This window comes from Astyanax mexicanus, chromosome 18, assembly GCF_023375975.1.
Source record: "Astyanax mexicanus isolate ESR-SI-001 chromosome 18, AstMex3_surface, whole genome shotgun sequence".
NCBI classification, from domain to species: domain Eukaryota; kingdom Metazoa; phylum Chordata; class Actinopteri; order Characiformes; family Acestrorhamphidae; genus Astyanax; species Astyanax mexicanus.
The window spans coordinates 16,515,285-16,534,483 of record NC_064425.1 but is presented as its reverse complement, the minus strand read 5'-3'; the positions used below and the strand labels follow the sequence as shown (position 1 = coordinate 16,534,483).

The 19,199-nt window shown below is 38.9% G+C and overlaps 1 protein-coding gene across 1 annotated transcript in view; it reads right to left on the bottom strand.

The window, feature by feature from the left end:
- Nucleotides 1–18,763, bottom strand: part of pipox (pipecolic acid oxidase) — a 36,762-nt gene extending 17,999 nt beyond the window's left edge. Inside the window, 6 exon segments of the mRNA XM_049467435.1 lie at nt 5,315–5,407; nt 9,486–9,638; nt 10,476–10,612; nt 10,615–10,648; nt 14,958–15,171; nt 18,726–18,763. Coding sequence (XP_049323392.1) covers nt 9,504–9,638; nt 10,476–10,612; nt 10,615–10,648; nt 14,958–15,171; nt 18,726–18,763 — 558 coding nt within the window. The 3' untranslated portion in view covers nt 5,315–5,407; nt 9,486–9,503.
- Between the last annotated feature and the right edge of the window lie 436 nt (nt 18,764–19,199).

Here is a 19,199-nt window from a genome sequence, read left to right as displayed (position 1 = left end):
CAACTAGGGCTACATTTGGAAATGTCTGATACAGAAAGGTGAAAGGTCATAAGCTGGCTCAGCACCTTCACTACGATGAGGCCGAATTCGAAGCCGTGGCCTGTGGTGAAACAAATCAGATTTCTGAACAGGTGAGCACACCGCTGTCTCTTCATTTCGACCACAGCTCAGAAGCTGTGTGTAGAGAATAATATAGCCACTCTATAAATAGCCACCATCAGTGGTCCGTTGTTGAGTCAGACCAGCTCCACATGAGAGGGCAGTGGTTAAAAAAAAAAAAAGAAAGAAAAGAAAGAAAAACCACACACAGGCAGACTCACTCTAGCGGTCACAGAACATTTCCTTCCTGTGCTGTTTTTGGGCCAGGGCTAAATTAAGGGTTTTGTCTCCACTAAACACACACACACACACACACACACACACACACACACACACACACACACACACACACACACACACACACACACACACACACACACACACACACACACACACACACACACACCTTACTATACATGTGAGGACTTTCTATTCACACATCATATGATTACTGGAGCTAATTAACACTACTACCTTAACCCTTACTCTAACCATAACCCTAACCTTAAAGGAACCCTAATCTAATTTTTTTTTCCGGAGCTGTGTATTGGCCTTGTGAGAACATTTTTTGTGGTCCTCACTAGTTGTGTGTTAAACAAATTCCTTAATTTGGAAAAAGATATTCCTAAATATATGCTGAATATAAATAATTAAAAACTTTTTTTCAAATTAAGGAATTGGTTTAAAACACAACTAGTGAGGACCACAAAAAATGTTCTCACAAGGCCAATACACAGCTCCGAAAAAAAAAAGAAAAAAAAGAGACCACTTCATTTTCTAACTCAGTTTCTCTGATTTTGCTATTTATAGATATATGTTTGAGTAAAATGAACATTGTTATTTTATTCTATAAACTACGGACATTTCTTCCAAATTCCAAATAAAAATATTGCCATTTAAACCATTTATATGCAGAAAATGAAAAATGGCTGAAATAACAAAAAAGATGCAGAGCTTTCAGACCTCAAATAATGTAAAGAAATAATGTTTTCATGCATCATGGCATGTTCTCCTCCACCAGTCTTACACACTGCTTTTGGATAACTTTATGCCACTCCTGGTGCAAAAAATAAAGCAGTTCAGCTTGGTTTGATTGCTGTGATCATCCATCTTCCTCTTGATTATATTTCAGGTTTTTAATTTGGTGAAATCAAAAGAGTGATCTGTTTTTTTCACAGAGCTGTATATATATATATATATATATATATATATATATATATATATATATATATATATATTACACAAATGTGAGAGTAAGACTCTGTGTGTGGGAATTAGGGAAGGGGGATCCACAAATGCAGTGTGTTTTCTCAGTTGCTCTGGTGCACTGGGCCGGCTGTGTGAAGTCCTGAAGGCAGGGCACAGAGTGTCCAAGTCTTTGACGGCTGGACGCGTGCGACGAGGACTCTCTGCAGATGGGGTAGCCATGGCAACTGTAAGGCCTTTACTTGGCGACCCAGCTTGGATGACAGACGCAGAGTGGGGAGAAAGGGCAGAGGCTACATTTTTTCTAAAGCTCCACTGCGATTTAGCCCCGGAATCTGAGCCAAACTGTCACAGCCCCCAAGGTTCTCCAGCTAGCTATGCACACATCAGTGGCGGTCAGGCTGCAGGAGCAACGCGCAGGGCACACACATTCATTACAGTACACAATAAAAAGAACAGAGTGGAGGGGAAAGGTTAATAGTGAAGACTCCCCAGCTTCTAGCATGGCCTTAATGTGGGATTAAGAAAAGAATAAACGCCATTAATCATTTGCAAGCTGCACACAAGTCCATAATAACAGGCAGGAGACTGCATGGCAGCCATACTACATATAACATGCACTCAAAAGCCCCATGTTGCTTCACAAAAAAAAAGCATTAACTATTTCACTTTTCTCATTATGGAAAAAATGTTTTTTTTAAATAGATAAAGGAAGATACGGAAGATAAAGATTTCCAATAAAAATAAAGGATTACAAACTTAGAATGAAATTTATTGAGGTACAAATATAGACACAGTGTGTAACACGCATAACACAATGTGCCAGATGTCTAAGCATGGAGTTGTAGAAGTTCCTAATGGTGTCTTGACATAATAGTGCATCCAAAAGCCTCCCACACACTTTCAATCAAAGACAAGTCTGTCAATAAAGCTATCCATTGCATAGTATGTGTGTCATCAAGGCAATCTCTTAAATCAGCAGCGTGTGGACGAGCATTGCCCTGGTGAAACAGTGCACTGGAGTGTGTGCTTATTAGCAGTGCTGTAACAACACCAAAATTATCACTTTCGATACGATAGCTGCTTAAATATCTTAATACCGATACTGAAATGATACAATGGCAAAAACCTTTATTATTATTTGATTTTTATTATTATTATTATTATTATTATTAATAAAAGATTAACAGTGTGATGTTTATTATTCACTTCAAGTAAGATAATATGTTGAATAAGCTGATAATTAACTTTGTGAGCTGTCTCGAGGCCCTACTAATCAGAAAAAAAAAAACGTCAGCTCCACTCCCCATTTAAACTCCCGTTTGAGAAAGTTCAAGAAAGGAATATTTATTGTTCTGTAATTTGATACACTCAATCGCTGAAAAGAAAAGCAAATTGGAAAATAAGGCATTTAAGGCTGGGTGACATTTAAACTTTAAAAATCAGCTGATATATTGTGAATTATCATGGGATCTGTGTGGTGTTTGGATGCTTTGAGGAACATGATGAGCTGAGTTTAGGGTCAACTCATTGAGTGAATCAGTTCATAAATCAAGTACAAATTTGAATCATTGATTCAAAACATATATATATGTATATGATGTGTTAATGTATTCTCAGGTCATTAAGCAGAGAAAATGACAAGGTGCGATTTTTGTGTTAAAAGCAGAACCCCAGATTGGATTTTTGGCTTTTATACTGATGTTTTCAGTCACTATATGAGACACATTTTACTCCCTATTACAATTACTACACTCCAACAAAAGTATACTATTACATTCCCATCTCAACTATACCCCATTACACCATCTCACTTCAATACCCTGTATTTACTAGAATTAGATCACCCTCCATCCTTATATCTGCTTCGCCCTTCGTCCTTAGGGTCACGTTGGGTCCGAAGCCTTACCAGAATCACTTAGTGTTAGGTAAGAATAGCTCCTGGACAGCTCGTCATCAAATCTAGAGTACCACACACACCTTTAGACAATTTAGCATAGACAACTTGCGAACTGTGTGTTTTTTGGAAGGTGGGAGCAAACCGGATTACCCAGAGGAAGCCCACATGGACATGAGGAGAGCACACCAATCTTCTCACAGAAACAGACTGGAGTGAGGATCAAACCCACAAAACCCCAGGCACCTGGAGCTGTGCAACACACACACACACAAGGCTCCAATCCTTAAATAAAATAGTGCTGCTAACTCCTGAGAACTACCTCTACTGACAATCTCCCTGTATTTAAAAAATATCAGATATCGACATTAACCAAAAGTTTCCATGATGGCGCCTCCTAAATTGCCTGGAAAATATGAGCAGGAATTTTGTAAAAACTAAAAAACTAGCAAACCAGTTACAGCCAGTGTTTTCAGCCAGCTAAGATCTCAGTCAGGCCCTGCTGCTCACAAATAATAGTTAGCAGATAGCTAATAGTAATATTGCTGCACACCTTTTCCCATCTATCCATTTATACATCCATCTTTTAAATCAGTTCTTCCAGGTCACAGTCATGGTGAGTCCAGAGTATATTAGAATCACTGAGTGGAAGACAGGAATACCCCCTGGCCAGGGTGCCAGTCCACCGCACGATAACACGCAAACCCATACACTCACACACTCACCCTTGTGAGCAATTTACCAGCGCCAGTTCACCTACCATGTGATTCTGGAAGGTGTGATTAAACCAAATTACCGCAGGAAGGACACAGACCTGAGGATAACATACAAGACAACTCACGGACATAAAGAAGAGTGAGAATCAAATCCACAACCCCAGGTCCCTATAGTTGCTCAGCCAGAATGAGAAGTTATGCCTCATGAACATGTCTGAATTCTACCATTCACTTGGGCTGTAAGATAAATTGTATTTTTAGTGTTATTGATGAACACATCAAAAAAGCTGTGATTGTGAATAACAGTAAACTCAAACTGCATTGCCCGTATACATTAACAGAAGGAGCTCTTTCCACTGCACACGGTGCTTATGTGACATAACAAGGATGGAGGCAGGTAGAGTGTGGTAGCGTAAGGTAGAGCAAGGTAGAACTTCACAGTGAACGCACAAACTACTTTTTATCCTGGGAAAAATTGCATCCAAGCCAAGGGGCAATAAATCTCAAACTAAATTAAACTTTCTTATTTGTCAAATTTCATAATGATATCAAATGTGCAACAGGCACACTGCTGCCCCCAAGAGGTCTGTACTAAAAGATAAGCTTTTTGTTTCTCCTGTACAAATTGTAACTTGCCTATGTGGCTTACTTAAATTTATCTGCTACTTGATAAATTTACTAACATTTGACCAAAGGCAGGTGGCAGGTGTGAGCAGCACATCCACTACCTGCTGCACCACAGTCCTGATATAAAGAGAAGCTGAATTTGGCCCAGTATTCCCATATCAAACGGTCCCTAATTGCCTGTGGTACATTAGCAAGAATTTTGCAAATACTGCCAATATGTGGGACCTCAATTTCAACCAGTGTTATCAGCCAACTGAGATCTCAGTCAGACCCTGCTGCTGACTGTGAACAATGCTGTGTGATGAATAGCTTGCAGATGATGGAGTTAATAGCAGCGCTGCTGCACATCTTTTCCCAAGCCTTTAAAATGAAATGCCGCTAATGGAGCCCCTCTCGGCCCATGGCCGCTGCTCCAGAGCGAGCCTGAGCAGAAATTAATTAGCCTGTAATTAGCTAAAGGACAAGGCGATGGGAACAGATGGAACAAATGCCAGGAGAGCCCTTTGGGCCCGGAGCGGCGGCTGCGGAGGCACGCACGAGCCCAGGGAGCCACAAGCGCCTTTAATTAGAGGATAAAAGGGGTCCGCACTGGGGGCTTCACATGCCGTCCTTCACTGCTGCCCCTGCTCAGTCCCTCATTAAAAGTTGAGCTGGCTTTTTCAGATGGTAAGGGTGCGTATGTGGTTGTGTGTGGTTGTGTGTGTGTGTGTGTGTGTGTGTGTGTGTGTGTGGGAGTACAAACTGTGTGTGGTTCACTGTTTAAACTGACCTGAGCATCCAGCTCCAATCACAGTGCCGCTGTAGGTGAAGGGTGAAGATCCAGGACAAAGAGGCACTCGTCTGTGACCTACAAGCTGTTTGACTGAGCAAAAAGAGGGAGGATGTTAACATAAGACTCTCCAGAAAAATGTTCATTAGCTACTTCACTAACTGCATTTATTCTTTTTCAAATATAAAATCAGGTTAGTTAAATAATGAGCAATCCTTGAACCGAATCGAAGAGCTCAGAATAGAACTCAGCTCATTACGCTGGGAATCCAAAGCAGTGTCGCAAAAGCAGTTTAGTCAAACTTTGTGTGGGAGGTCTATAGAAGTTATTGCACTTTTTGCCAACCCATCACCTTCATCTCAAACACTGAAAGCAGCTTGTCAGCGACTGGCCTCTTTAATAGAGGGATATGTGATTGAATTGATCGGCCTCCAACAGCGTTTGTACTTGGCAGAGATGCTTGTATATTCCTAGGATGTTCCTGCTTTATTTGGCAAGGTGAAAGTAATCAATATGGTGGAGCTGACAAAGACATTGTTCTGCAGATCCCATTAAAACTGACGGCTCTGCCCCAGCGTGTCCTCGCACAATTATCATCTGTTTCCATACTGCTCCAGTCACTTCTCGCCTCCTCATTCAGTCTAGAGATTCAACTTTAGAGATTGTTCTGCCTGTATCAGAACAGTATGTACTTGTATGTAGTATACATTTACAGGGCCGCTGGAAATGGTGGCGCTGGGAAGCAGAAAAGATTACAGTCTACAACGCATATTCCTAAAAAAAAACAAGAATGTATGAAGAGATATAGGTACTTAAAAATTCTTAGGTCATTCTTCCTCTGATTGGGAATTGAACATTAAAACATTAATCAATGTGTCACAAATTGTCAAATTTTCACCAGTCATGGTCCTTGCTAATTAGCTAAGGACTTAAGCTTGACACAAACACTAAGGCTATGTTCACACAGCAGGTGAAATAGGCCCAAATCTTATTTTGTCAACAAATCAAATGTTTATTTTAGTCTGTTCACACTATCTTTTTTAATGCGACCCATGGCTGATATTTGTCCAATATATAAAACAGCAACGCTTCACATGAAAAGTCGGTTTATTCTTGCTTTGTTCAACACAAAATTCATTTTTAAAATTAATATTACAAAAACAAAAAATATATATTTTATTAAAAGTATTATACTGAAGAATGTAATTCAGGCCAAACAGTGGCCCAGAACCTTGGCACCAAATCCAACTCAGAAAATAGTAAACATAGATTTAGCAGTTACTTTCACTTTATCTTGTATTATTACCTTACAGTTCAAATCTACTCATTCATATGTTACTAACTTGAATGAATTATTTCACTGGTGCTTTGTTTTTATTAAATATAGAATCCTAAATGCTTTTACTGCCTTCCAGCACTGTGTGCAAGTTATATTTTCTGGTACTTTGCTGCCTGTGCATTATTTTGACTTTTAGAAAAGACGTGTATACATTTTACTGAAACCATCTGGATGGCAAATCTGAGAAATTAGTCAAGCTATGAAGTAATAAGCGTACACATCTGCAAATCTTACAGAGGCATAGCGAAGCAATCTGCTTTCCCAGGTGTGAAAATTTGCAATGTGTGACAAATTTTGACACAGTTCTATTGGTGTCTTAACACTGGAGTCTGGGTGGCTGTTTCTAAAGCTAAACTTCAGAACTAAGCGACCCTGTAAAAGCAGCAAGTTCAAGGGCAAGGCAGAGAAAGCACTTGCAAAAACGTCCACTATTTCCCCCAATGTGGCTAGTTTAATGCAATCTAAAAAAAATGCATACAGAGTATATCGTCGCTGTGCAATGAAAAACAATTCTCCTAAATGTTGATTCATAACTGTCCCTTAAACAGTGTCAAGATATATGGGCCAATACAATTCTCCTAAATTAACTGAAATAAACCCTTTTTACATTGACTTCCACTGAAAATTTAGAAGGTTTTTTTCTCTCTCCTGTAAAGTTGGTGTTCTGGAGATACTTGTTTTTCATTGAACAGTGATGATATACCTTCAACTTTGTGGAAAAGTTCTTGGGGATAGCCTTTTCTGATCAAGCATAACTGTGCCTCTGTACAAAGAAAGAGATTATTAGATGCAGGTTAGAGGTTTGATGAGTTAAGTTTGGATGAACTTCTGAGGCTTGAATACACAACCCCATCATCAGCTTCTTGGTGCTCTAACAGCTGAGCCCCCACTACCCCATGTTTTGTCTACACTGGTTCTTTGAGGAGAACTGGACATGTCCACCAATTGCACATAAGGTTAAGTTAATTAAATGGCAAAAACTGTAAAATCAACACAATAAACATAATTAAAAATCCAGAAGTGATAACACACATGCATTTTGCATGCACTCCAAAATTTTGAAAGTGTCAAAAAAGAACACTCACAAAGAGGAATCCAATCCCCTTTTGAGCTCCGCCACACAATATAATAATACACTGCCTGGCCAAGACAAAAAATAAATAAATAAATAAGTAAAAAAAAAAAAGTCACATACTCTTATATTTGGTCAGACCACATTTAGCTTTGATTGGGGAACATATTCACTGTGTCATTGTTTCAATAAGCTTCTGCAATGTCACAAGATTTATTTAAATCCAGTGTTGCTTTAATGTTTCACCAAGACCTTGCATTGATGATGGCAGAGTCTGACCATTGAGCAAAGCCTTCTCCAGCACATCCCAAAGTATCTCAGTAAGGTTAAGGTCTAGACTCTCTGGTGGCCAATCCATATGTGAAAATGATGATCTCACGCTCATCTCTTTGGTCAGGCAGTGTAATAAACAAATAAGAATTGTCCACATTAAAATGAAAGAAACAAGATTAAACAGATTAAACAGAGGCACTCAGATCAGAAGCAAGAGGATCTCATACACATCAAGACTACATTTACTTCAATCCAGTCTGTGGGATTCATAAAAGAGAATGGTCTCCTGCAGCCCTGTCATCTGGGACCTGAGACAGCACTACAGCTCCATAATACATCACTCTGTGGCACGCTGGGGAGAGGGGCCGATAGGCACACAAAGCCAGGCTCTAGTTTTTTGGAGCAGAGATAATACATCTAACATGACTCAACCATCTGTGCTCTCCTTTTCAGCCATGTTGAGTGTGATAGGTCTGAGAACTCCCCGTGAGGCAACAGTGTGCTGGAAAACTGCAACGACTAAGAGAACACAGATCAGAGAGCAGGGCTACTGTGCCTTTCAAGCTCTGAACCAGCCTCTATTATTTAACCCAGAAACAGAGAACAGAGATGCTTTTCATTGTGCTTTGGTCTAAAGAATGGCTTACACAAGGTGCTCTCAGTGGATATCCAAAAGATTTTATGGTGGATGATGTGCTGCAGGGTGACTGACATGTTCAGATGATTCAGGGAGGAACAACATGCCTGAAGCCCTTAACCTAAACCTAGAGACAAAAGCAGCGGGTCATCTTCAGTGCTGAGTAGCAGGCTACACTTTGGCCAGCCAAATCGCTAGATGTACCCCTGATTGAACATGTGTGGGATTGAACTGATGTGACAACATCAGTTGTAAAAAGTGCTATATAAAAAAAAACTTGATTTGATTCTCAAATGACACAATTAGAAACCTCTACAATTCCATGCCAAGATGTCTGGCATGTTGTGTTACACACTACTTCTTTAAGATTTGAAACATTTTTCATTCCTGGTAACCTTTACCTCCTTTTTAAATAATATTTCAATTCAATAATTTATTTGAGAATGAGTGCATATTTTAAACGAGCGGATTATTGAAATCTGCTGCTGTTATAAACTGTATGCACATCAGACTTTACATTTATAATCAGAGTTAACCACAGACCCCCAAAATTAAATTTCTCCCCAAATCTCCCATGCTCAGTTTTTAAAATCACCACAATGTTAATGATCATTGTGTGTTAGGATAAAAAGAGGTCATTTATGCTGGTTCATTACATCAAATAGTTAAACATATTTCACAAAGACTGTATTACAAATGATTTACAATGATCAATTGCATCCACTATAGCCAAATTCTATAGCCATTCACATAGGTTCTAGAGCTCCGTTCTGCAGTGCTGCCATCCAGTCGATCCCCTGACCTCAACGTTTTTTTTTTTTTTCATACAATCCTGCCTCCTGTCACTTACCTTCATCAGTCTTGTACACTAATTGGATGGGAGGCCATAGATGTCATCCTCTGCCTTCTTTGGCAGCAGCTGGACGAAGCAAGGGAGGCGGTTATTGACGCTGTAGGAGCCTGGAAGCTTCTCTATCCAGTAACACACATTTATCTTCACCACCTGCCGAGAGAGAGAGAGAGAGAGAGAGAGAGACACACAGAGAGACACAGAGGGAAAGAAAAAGAAAGTCTTTAACTCCGCGATTGGATCAGGTCTTTCCCTCCATCGCTGCTGTCTTTGATCCAACAGCAACTACTAGAGTAGCGTTCTACCATTACTGTAGTAACAGGGATGGGGTTTTAATTAAATGAATATATACTGATATAAATCACATCATGGGAGAGGTAATAAGGGGACAGCATTTACTAGCTCTCACTTTAATGAACTGCCCAGTCCGCTTCCTCGTTCAGCAGCTATAAAGAAAATCCGCCAGCGCAAAAATTCACAAGTCGCACATACACTCCTGCTCACTTGAGCGCAGCCTTTCAGGTCCATGCTACACTGAATAATGCAATTCCAATTTCGGGCCCAATTCCGAGCTTAAACAACAGCGAATATTTCCTCACCCATCACCTCTCTTTTGGTGTGTGACATGAGGAAGATTGTGTGAGCTGAGGCTGGCTGGGCTGTGGGTATAGCAGCGCTGGGGGAGGGAAATGTCCTGGCTTGTTTACTCTGAGCCATGGCTGACTTTTCCGGCTGACCTGGGGTGATGCCAGTCAAGCTCCGCGGGGCTGTGTGTAATTCCCAGCCTCTGACCTCCCTGCTGCACTGTGGCGGAAATGATTTCCTTTCAGATAATGCTTGGCGACCTAGCGTCTGCCATTCTCTCAGAGTGTTGTGGATGAATTTTTTACACCAGATAAAGAGAGAGAGTGTGTGTGTGTGTGTGTGTGTCTGTGTGGTGGGAGAGTGGATGAATGAATTGATTTGACTCTGTCCGTCTGGCTGCCGTACCTTCAGTGGCAGCTGCAGTCCAATGTGTGAGAGGAACATGTTGGCCCAGGAACCTGCTGTGATCACCAGATTTCTCACCCTTCACAAGCCAGCTCCAGTCGCCACAAAGCCAGGATTCATTTGTAGCAATTCTGTGTATCCTGGATCACACCACCATGTCTATGGAAATCTACCTGAAAAAAAAAGAAAATATAGTAGCAAATTGTAAAGGTTCAACATAATAGAAAATTGTATTGTCCTCAGTAGTGCTGTGCGATATGGCGATAAATGTCGTGGTGAGACACAATATGAAACAATACAATATGTTGTCTCTTGGTTAAAAATAAAGACAATTCAGGAAAAAACAGGGCTGGAAAACAACTTAAAAAGGCCAAAGCCAAAAAAAAATCCAAGCTGTAATGTAAGCCTTGATTAGAGCTGATATATATATATATATATATATATATATCGATATTGTATTGTATTGTGCCACGTTTCTTATCGTATGGACAATATGCTTTAACAAGTATATTAGGGATATCATCAGTGCTTAAAGAACACTAACCCATCTGTACATTTCATATATGTATTATATATTTTAGCAAAATTACATATATACTTATATATTAAAGAGACCAGTTGCTGTTCTTTTTTCTTCCATAAATGAAGCTTGCCCTGATATCCAAAAGAATATATGGGGTTCAACACTGCATTCAATCCACCTCTTCTAAAGCCAGACAAACATCAGCTAACAGACAAAAGGTCAACCTGACAAACATAAACTCAGTAAAGTTATCTTTAGAACTGTCTTTGTTTAGATTGAGCAGATTCTCAACTTAAAGTAAAGTGACAACAACAATGTATGAAACTAGAAAGAATGTTCTGGAACGAGCTGGTCAAATAATGAGCTTTCAGACAGTGCCATCAGGGAGCCTAGCACTGCACTCTGGATCAGCTGTAGACTAGAACGTGTTGGGACTTGGAGGAGACACAGTGTGTAAAGGTGCAAGGCCACAGTCCTATAGCGAAGTGCTGGAAAGCCTTAACAAGCTACACTCACTAATGATGTTGCTGTGTTGTGTTAGTGCTCGGTCAGGATTATGGTCCACTGGAGTGCTGGAAGGACACACACAGCAATACATCTCAGCATTGTTTCCAGAAAGGAACTTGTGTAAGAATATTGTGGCAGCTGTAAGTCATTTTTGTCTGGGTTTAAAACCATTCAAACCATTTAAAACCATCTGAAGATGTGATAAAAATCATATGATACATTCGTAAAGAAATGTATTGATGTGTATGGTGCCTTAAAATAAATTACGTAACTCTTAATTCATACTTGTCATGGGTAATTTATGTATAAATTTTATAAAAACTCCTCCAATAACAAAATGTTTTCATTTTTCACACATTGTACAACTTTGTGTAAATTGCCAGCCATTCTTAACAGTATTATCCTGCAATTAAAAAAACATGTCTGTTGTAAAATTTATTTGGGCTGTTAATTTACTGCCAATTAAAAACAGTATAAAAAAACATTTATTTGGGTGTAATGAATGCATTGTGATGCAGGGGCAGTGTGGTATGGAGCTGGTGTAGGAGTGTCACAGTAACAAATGTAACAGCTCTGGTCACCAATATTTTACAGTATTTCTACTATCATTTAATTAAACAGTTAATTACGACTAAATTTTAATGCTATTTACTTTATATTCATACAGAATCATACAGTAAAATATTGGCAGCCTGATGTGTCCTGTTTCTAAAGGATTAAAATACTTAAAATTAGCAGAATGTCAGCCCAGAATGCTTCAGATATAAAGTACTCTGGGAAGGAGGATAGAAATCATTCATATATTTGATTTAGGATGATATTATATGATTGGGCTATTATCCATCCATTTACAAGAGGCTCAAATAAGGCAAAGAAACATGATACTGTGTCACAGAGGAGGTTTAACTGTACTTTGGACACATTTTGACTGAAACTCTACTTACAGTTAAACGTTTAGACGAGAATGATGGAGAGACTGGATGGAAAGAATATAGAAATTAGCTTGTGGTGTTTGGTTCTGAAGCTCACTGGCTAAGCTAGCCTCTAGTACAGAACTACAGGGTTACACAGAGATCAGTACAGCTGCTTTTAATTATGTTAATTAGGTTAGTTACGTTAACAAACCTTAGTACTTATTAAAACTGACTATGATTAAAAGTCAAGTCTAAAGTTAGCTAGCTAGCTAGCACTGGATAACTTAAGCTCACAGGCTAAGCGCTAACACCACAGACCAAAAACGTTAGCTAACACGCTAACCACTAAAACCACTAAAAGCAAATGCCGATAATGTTAGCAGTAGTTAACAAGCTAACAGCACAACACAAACCAATAACGCTAGTTAACAAGCTAACAGCACAACACAAACCAATAACGTTAGCAAATAAGCTAAACGCTAACAAGCTAAGTGATAACAGCACAGACCGATACTGTTAGCTTACAAGCTAACAGCCCTACACCAGCCAATAATGTTAGCTAATAAGCTTCCGGCTAACAAACTAACCGATAGCACCACAAGCCCATAGCGTTAGCTTACAAGCTAACAGCACAGCGCAGGCAAATAACGTTAGCTAACAAGCTAACAGCTAACACTACGTACCAATCCCATTAGCTAACAAGCTAACAGCGCAACACAAACCATTAAAATTAGCTAACAAGCTAACAGCACAGCACGAGCCAATAAGTTTAGCTAACTAGCTAAGCGCTTACAACACAATCAAATAACTTTAGCTAAAAAGCTAACCGCTAACACCACAGAGCGATAGTGATAGTTAACAAGCTAACAGCAGAAGACAGGCCTATAACTTTAGATAATAAGCTAACTTAACTGTTAACAAACGAACCGATAACACCACAGACCGACATATCTATGTCTAACACAACACAAGCCTATAATGTTATCGAAAGCTAACACCATTTCACAAACCCATAGTGGTAACTAAAAAGCTAACCACTAACAGTAGTGTTCAAGTTAAATAAGGGTAAAATCACACCGTCAGAAGATAAAGCTCCACACCTGAGGTTGAAGAAATTCTATAGTGTTGAGCCGCATCCTACAGACTTTTTTTAACCCAGTTTTTAACCCACCCGTTTTTAGACAGCCACGTTAAGTTCACACAGCGACATCCTGTGGTCATCTTAAATGCACATGAGTAAATGAGCTATTTTGGCCTGTAATTATATTATATACGTATACATATACGTTTATATTCTCAATATGAAAATACAGTTAAAATGTGAAACCAATGAATCATAGCGTCGTTCCTGTTATACCATGTTAGCAAATAACAAACAAAGAATAAACATTAATAGTATTACAATTTCCCCTCGGGGACCAATAAAGTATCTATCTATCTATCTGTCTGTCTGTCTGTCTGTCTGTCTGTCTGTCTGTCTGTCTGTCTGTCTGTCTGTCTGTCTGTCGATAGATCGATCGGTTGCTTTATATCTTTGATGATGGAAAAACAACTTTTATAAGCTAGAACAATGCTTAACAGGCATTGGTTAATGTTGAAATTGAAACCTTAAATGCACACTAAGTTTTTTTATGGTTGGGACTACACTCACAACCTAGATAGCAAAAGAAAGTTTAATTAACGTTTATTTTTCAATCAATAATGCACTAAAACAACATCAACCTTCATTTTGTTTGTGTACATCAATTTTACATTGATTCAACATTGATTCAGCGTTATGGTTTGTATTAAACTTTACTAACATTACATAAATATATATAGCCTGCACAGTAGTCTTGCAATTTCAAAAAGCAAATTAATAATAATTATTAATATTATTATTTATGGAAATCTAAAAGCATAAATTAGAGTGTAGATTCAGAGCCCCAAACATTCAAAACCTTTAAATAAACGTTAATTTAACATCAGCATTTTTACACTAATGAATATTTATTATTTATTTACTATTTTTAATGTTACTTATTTTTACAAAAAGAATTAACAAATCTAAATCTACTAGATTTATTTTCAGTATAAAAAGTTTTAAACAATTATAAACTATTATTTTGCTCAACTGTTCCAAATGGACTCACTTGAGAATGACTATGTCTGGCTATGTTTGTCCATATGAACAGACACGAAATTACATTCACATTTAATGCAGGAGTCCCCACACACACAACCCACAGGTCCAGTGTGCAGCGTGCTTTAGCTTTCATGTAACATGGTAAAAGTCATATGACACAACTAATTCTTGTTCCATGACATTTGGCAGTTCAGTTCAGTTACAGTCTTGTAAGACTGTAATTGAATGTGACTGCAGATTCACTTCATATAACATTTTCTCAATATGCTTCAACCGAAGAAAACAGAAGAACAGTGAAAGCAGTTTTACTGCTGCTATTGTTCCTGTGCTTTGGGTCAATAACATCTTTATATAAAGAACCATTATGAGAAAGAGTGAGTCAACAGGAAATTGTCTCTTCAGCGGCTGCTGACCTGTGCTGCTCTAGCTGCTCGCTCTGTGTTCAGAACTCCAGCAGTGGATTCCGCAAATGCTGCGTCTCCGCTGGTCAGGTTGACGTTGGGGATGTGTTGGCAGAACTCATGCCTCTGCAGCACCATGACAGGAAATCCGTTCCGCTTCATAGAGCCCTTAATGAGCTGGAAGTCCTTTCCATTCTCAGGACCAATCACCAGCAGCCGTGTACATCTACAGCAAACAGGATCGCATAGTTAGCTGTTCCAGTTAGGCCTGTAAATTAATCCTCATTAACGCTTGTAAGACAGCTGAGATGCAGTAGCAGGCACTGCTTTTACACTGTGTATTGTAAGGGTCAATGCTTTTTCAGTAGTATACAGCATGGTAATCAGTTTAGAACTCAAACATTCAGTACTCTTGATTTCACATTCCAATAGGTTAGTTCCTCTATGACATTGTATTCTGACTATAGATCAGGATCTCCTGTACAAATTCCATCACAGCATGGTTAGTTTCCTGCTTAAGAAAAATTTGATTAAAATCAGTACCTAATTATCTGGATTAATATGTTAGAATAGTAAAAACAAACTCTGCAGTTCCCCGCCCCTGCTATAGACGAATCAAACTGTGCCTACAAATCTGACTCAAAATATCATTAGCATATTGAATAGATACAGTACACTGAAGTCATCCAGATTATGAAAGAATACACAAGGAATCATGTAATAAACGTAAAAGTGGTAAACAAACCAAAATACTCTGTGAATACTCTATGCAACAGAGGAAACTCTTGCTCTTCCTTTCATTTCATAATTTAAATAAATTAAATCAGACTAATCTGACTAATAATAGTTTTTTTTAATAATCAAATCAGTGTTAGATTCGCAAAATATACTCACATTTAAAATAGCAGTATATATCTCTTAAAAACGTTTGTATTAATCTCAACAATAGTATTTGATTAAAATCATGATTTAAAAAAATGAATGATGTTTTTTCTTGTATTTTATGGAGAAAATGAACACTACCTCCATATTCCACCTTAAACAGCTTGAAAAGGAAACATGCCAGCAGCTGTGTGTGTGTGTGTGTGTGAGAGAGAGAGAGACAGAGCGAGACAGAGAAAGTAAAAAGAGATATTTAACCCATATATCATTCAGTCAATCATCGTTATCAAACGCTTAATCCAATCACTATAATACCACAATATTTTTTTCAGAATCACAGTACCCAAATGTCACTTAGTATTGCAGAGAGAGTGAGCAAGAGAGATGTATAGAGAGGGACAGGAGCTGTGAATATTCTCTTTCTATACTGCAGCATCTGCCCACTACCATGATGCAGCAGCATCAGCAGAAGCTCATTTATCAGAGGGTTTTAGGAGTCTGTGTGTATGTGTGGGAAGAGATTGGGGAAGGACTGGCTGCATTACTGGGCTGCATGCTTCAGCGCCTCTCGCGTCTGTTTGAGTGATGAGTGGCACTAAGAAGACTGACCACACTCTGAGGCCTCCACACAGCACGCAAATTTACAGTCCTGCTTCTGCTTACTCCGCATGCAGCCCCAGTCCCCGTGGCTAAGGGCCAGAGCACCAGCAGAAAAGCATTTAAAAAGGCTTCACTACTATTCCTCACTGTACACTAGCTCACAAAAGTTCACGGGGACAAGGACACAAAGTGGCTTTCTGATCAGGGCCCATCAGTCACTAGACAGAGATAAATGCTAAGAGACAGAGAGAGGGAGAGAAAGAGAGTACAGTACAGCAAGGCTCTGCATCAAAGGGTAGTAAAAAATCATTTGGTGATCTATTATACCTTGCAGACTATAAAAAAGGCAGCTAAAGTTTGCAAAGACTTTTGTAGCAGAAAACAAAACGTCAATGCAAAGAGATCACTATTTTATACCATTACAAAGCTCAAAGTAGCTCCACACTTCATAGCCAAAATTCTGAGGGCTTCGAATCCTGATCATGTAGCTTGCCATCGCTTCCATATCTTCAGGGACTGTCGGACAAATGACATACAAAATGAGTAATTAATAATTATATTTAACTCTTTTAGAAAATGTGACCTTATGATGTCAAACCAGTACAAAGAAATGTACACATAAATATTTTACCATTGCTCTGACATCACAAGATTACATTTTGTGAAAGTTGGATAAAGGTATTTATTACTTATTTTGTCCAGTATTTTTCCTATGGTCCCTAAACTGCCACTCAGGGCTGAATAAGCGGGAGTGCTGCAGGATTTTGCTTCATCAATACGTCTGATCAAATAAGATCACAGACAAGTTTAGTAAAATAAAGATGGAGTAAAGTAAGATGTAAATAAATATTTAACCATAACTTTGCTTGTTGACAATAAGTTCTTTAAAGCCTCTTGGTTCTGCCTAATAGAAATGTATTTGCCTTTAGTGCATTGTGTTTTTGAACATTTTAACAGACATCAGTGTCAGTTTAATTCATGGCAATCTGTAAAATATTAGTGAACCTGAAGAGTGACTTTTTGAGTCTTTTCACCCATAATGAGTTGATTGATAATAGGAAAATTAGACCATTACATTATAATATCATGGTACTTTTACTTTCAGTTACTGTACAGAAATGTCAAAATAAATGTACATTTTGAAGACAAATACTTTTATACTTTTGTTTAAGTGAAGGTCTAAATAAGATTTTTACTGGAGAAAAATCTTACCTTGAGCTCAAGTGTGTGATTTGTTTCTTTCGTTCACCACTGTGGATCGACACAGTTTGTACTACAGCTCCGAATCTGTATTATTCATTACTTATCTGCTATGACCTCAAGTGTCTACTGGTAAAAATAAGGCTGTACACCAAACAAAAATAGGGCAATGCCAACCCATCCATCAGAGCAAGATACAAAAGTGAAAGTTATTGGCACGATGCCAGCCTTTATTTTTTTAGCTTGTTAAATTTTTTAAAGGCATCTTCTTTTTAAAGTGATTTGAAGGACATAGTGGATAAAGGACAAAGAGCCAGCGAGGTGCATTCATGGGACTTTCTAAAGTAACTGTAGCTCCAGGGGTGAGCTAAAGCACCAACAAAATAGAGACAGAACACAATGTGAAAAAAGATTAAATAAAGCTAGCTCTCCATCATCAAAACAGCAGGAAAATAACGTACAAAAAACACACATTCAGCTTGAACTTACAACAAGGGCACATTTACATTTCCTTATGTAAATGCTTACACAAGCAAACTAACACAGGTTAAGAAACAGGCCTTTTGAATGTTGAAAGGGTGTAAGCTGTAGGCGCAGCAAAATGTATATTTTAGAGCAGTGATACTCAGTGTTGGGAAGTAACGGATTACATGTAACGGCGTTACGTAATCAGATTACAAATTATGAGTAACTGTAATCCGTTACAGTTACTGCTTCAATAAATGGTAATCAGATTACAGTTACTCTGCTAAAATAAAAGGGTTACATTGCGGTACTTTCCTATTTTTACTCTTCCAACACTGACAAAACGCAAATAACATTTTGGTGTGAAATCGCTCTGATAGGACAGGGAACTGTCTGCCCCTCCTCCCGTCTCGCTTCACACACACACAGGGAGGAGGGGCAGACAGCAGCTCCGCACACACAACGAGACGAAATTAACTGACATTTTGGTCAACGAATAAAAACGAGACGAAAATGTTTGGCAGGGACGAAATCCAATCAGAACTGATTTAATTCTGTGAAAGGTAGGGACCAGTTAGGAAGAGATCCAATCACTGCTACTTTAGCGGAGGCGCCGCGCGCTCAGTTACAAACCCGGGAATGGGCACCTGGCACTCACGGCTCTGACGCATTTCCGTTTTCAAATAATACGGCTTGGACGTTTCCGGTTGTACTGTTTACATTCGCCTGTATAGGCAAAACGTACATTTTTTACTAGTGAGAGGTCAAAATGAGTATCCAGCGTGAAGTTTTCAAGCCGTTTTAAGCACTGCTGTGTTCCTTTTTTAACGGCGTCGGCTAAGTTTTATGAAAGCTTTAGGCTTTCATAGCTTCCCTGCTCAGAGTGATCTAATAAACAGTGGCTAATGAACATTAGTCGGCACCACTTCGGTACCATTTCGCCGTATGAAAGGTCTGTAGCAAACATTTCATACCAGACTACCTGGTTAAACCAAAAACGTCAGAAGCTTGGAGACGACTGGCAAAGCATGCAGTGCCACTGCTTGGAATAATTGGAATATGGAATAATTAACGTGACAGCACCCATGCTCCACGTGTTTGGGAGAG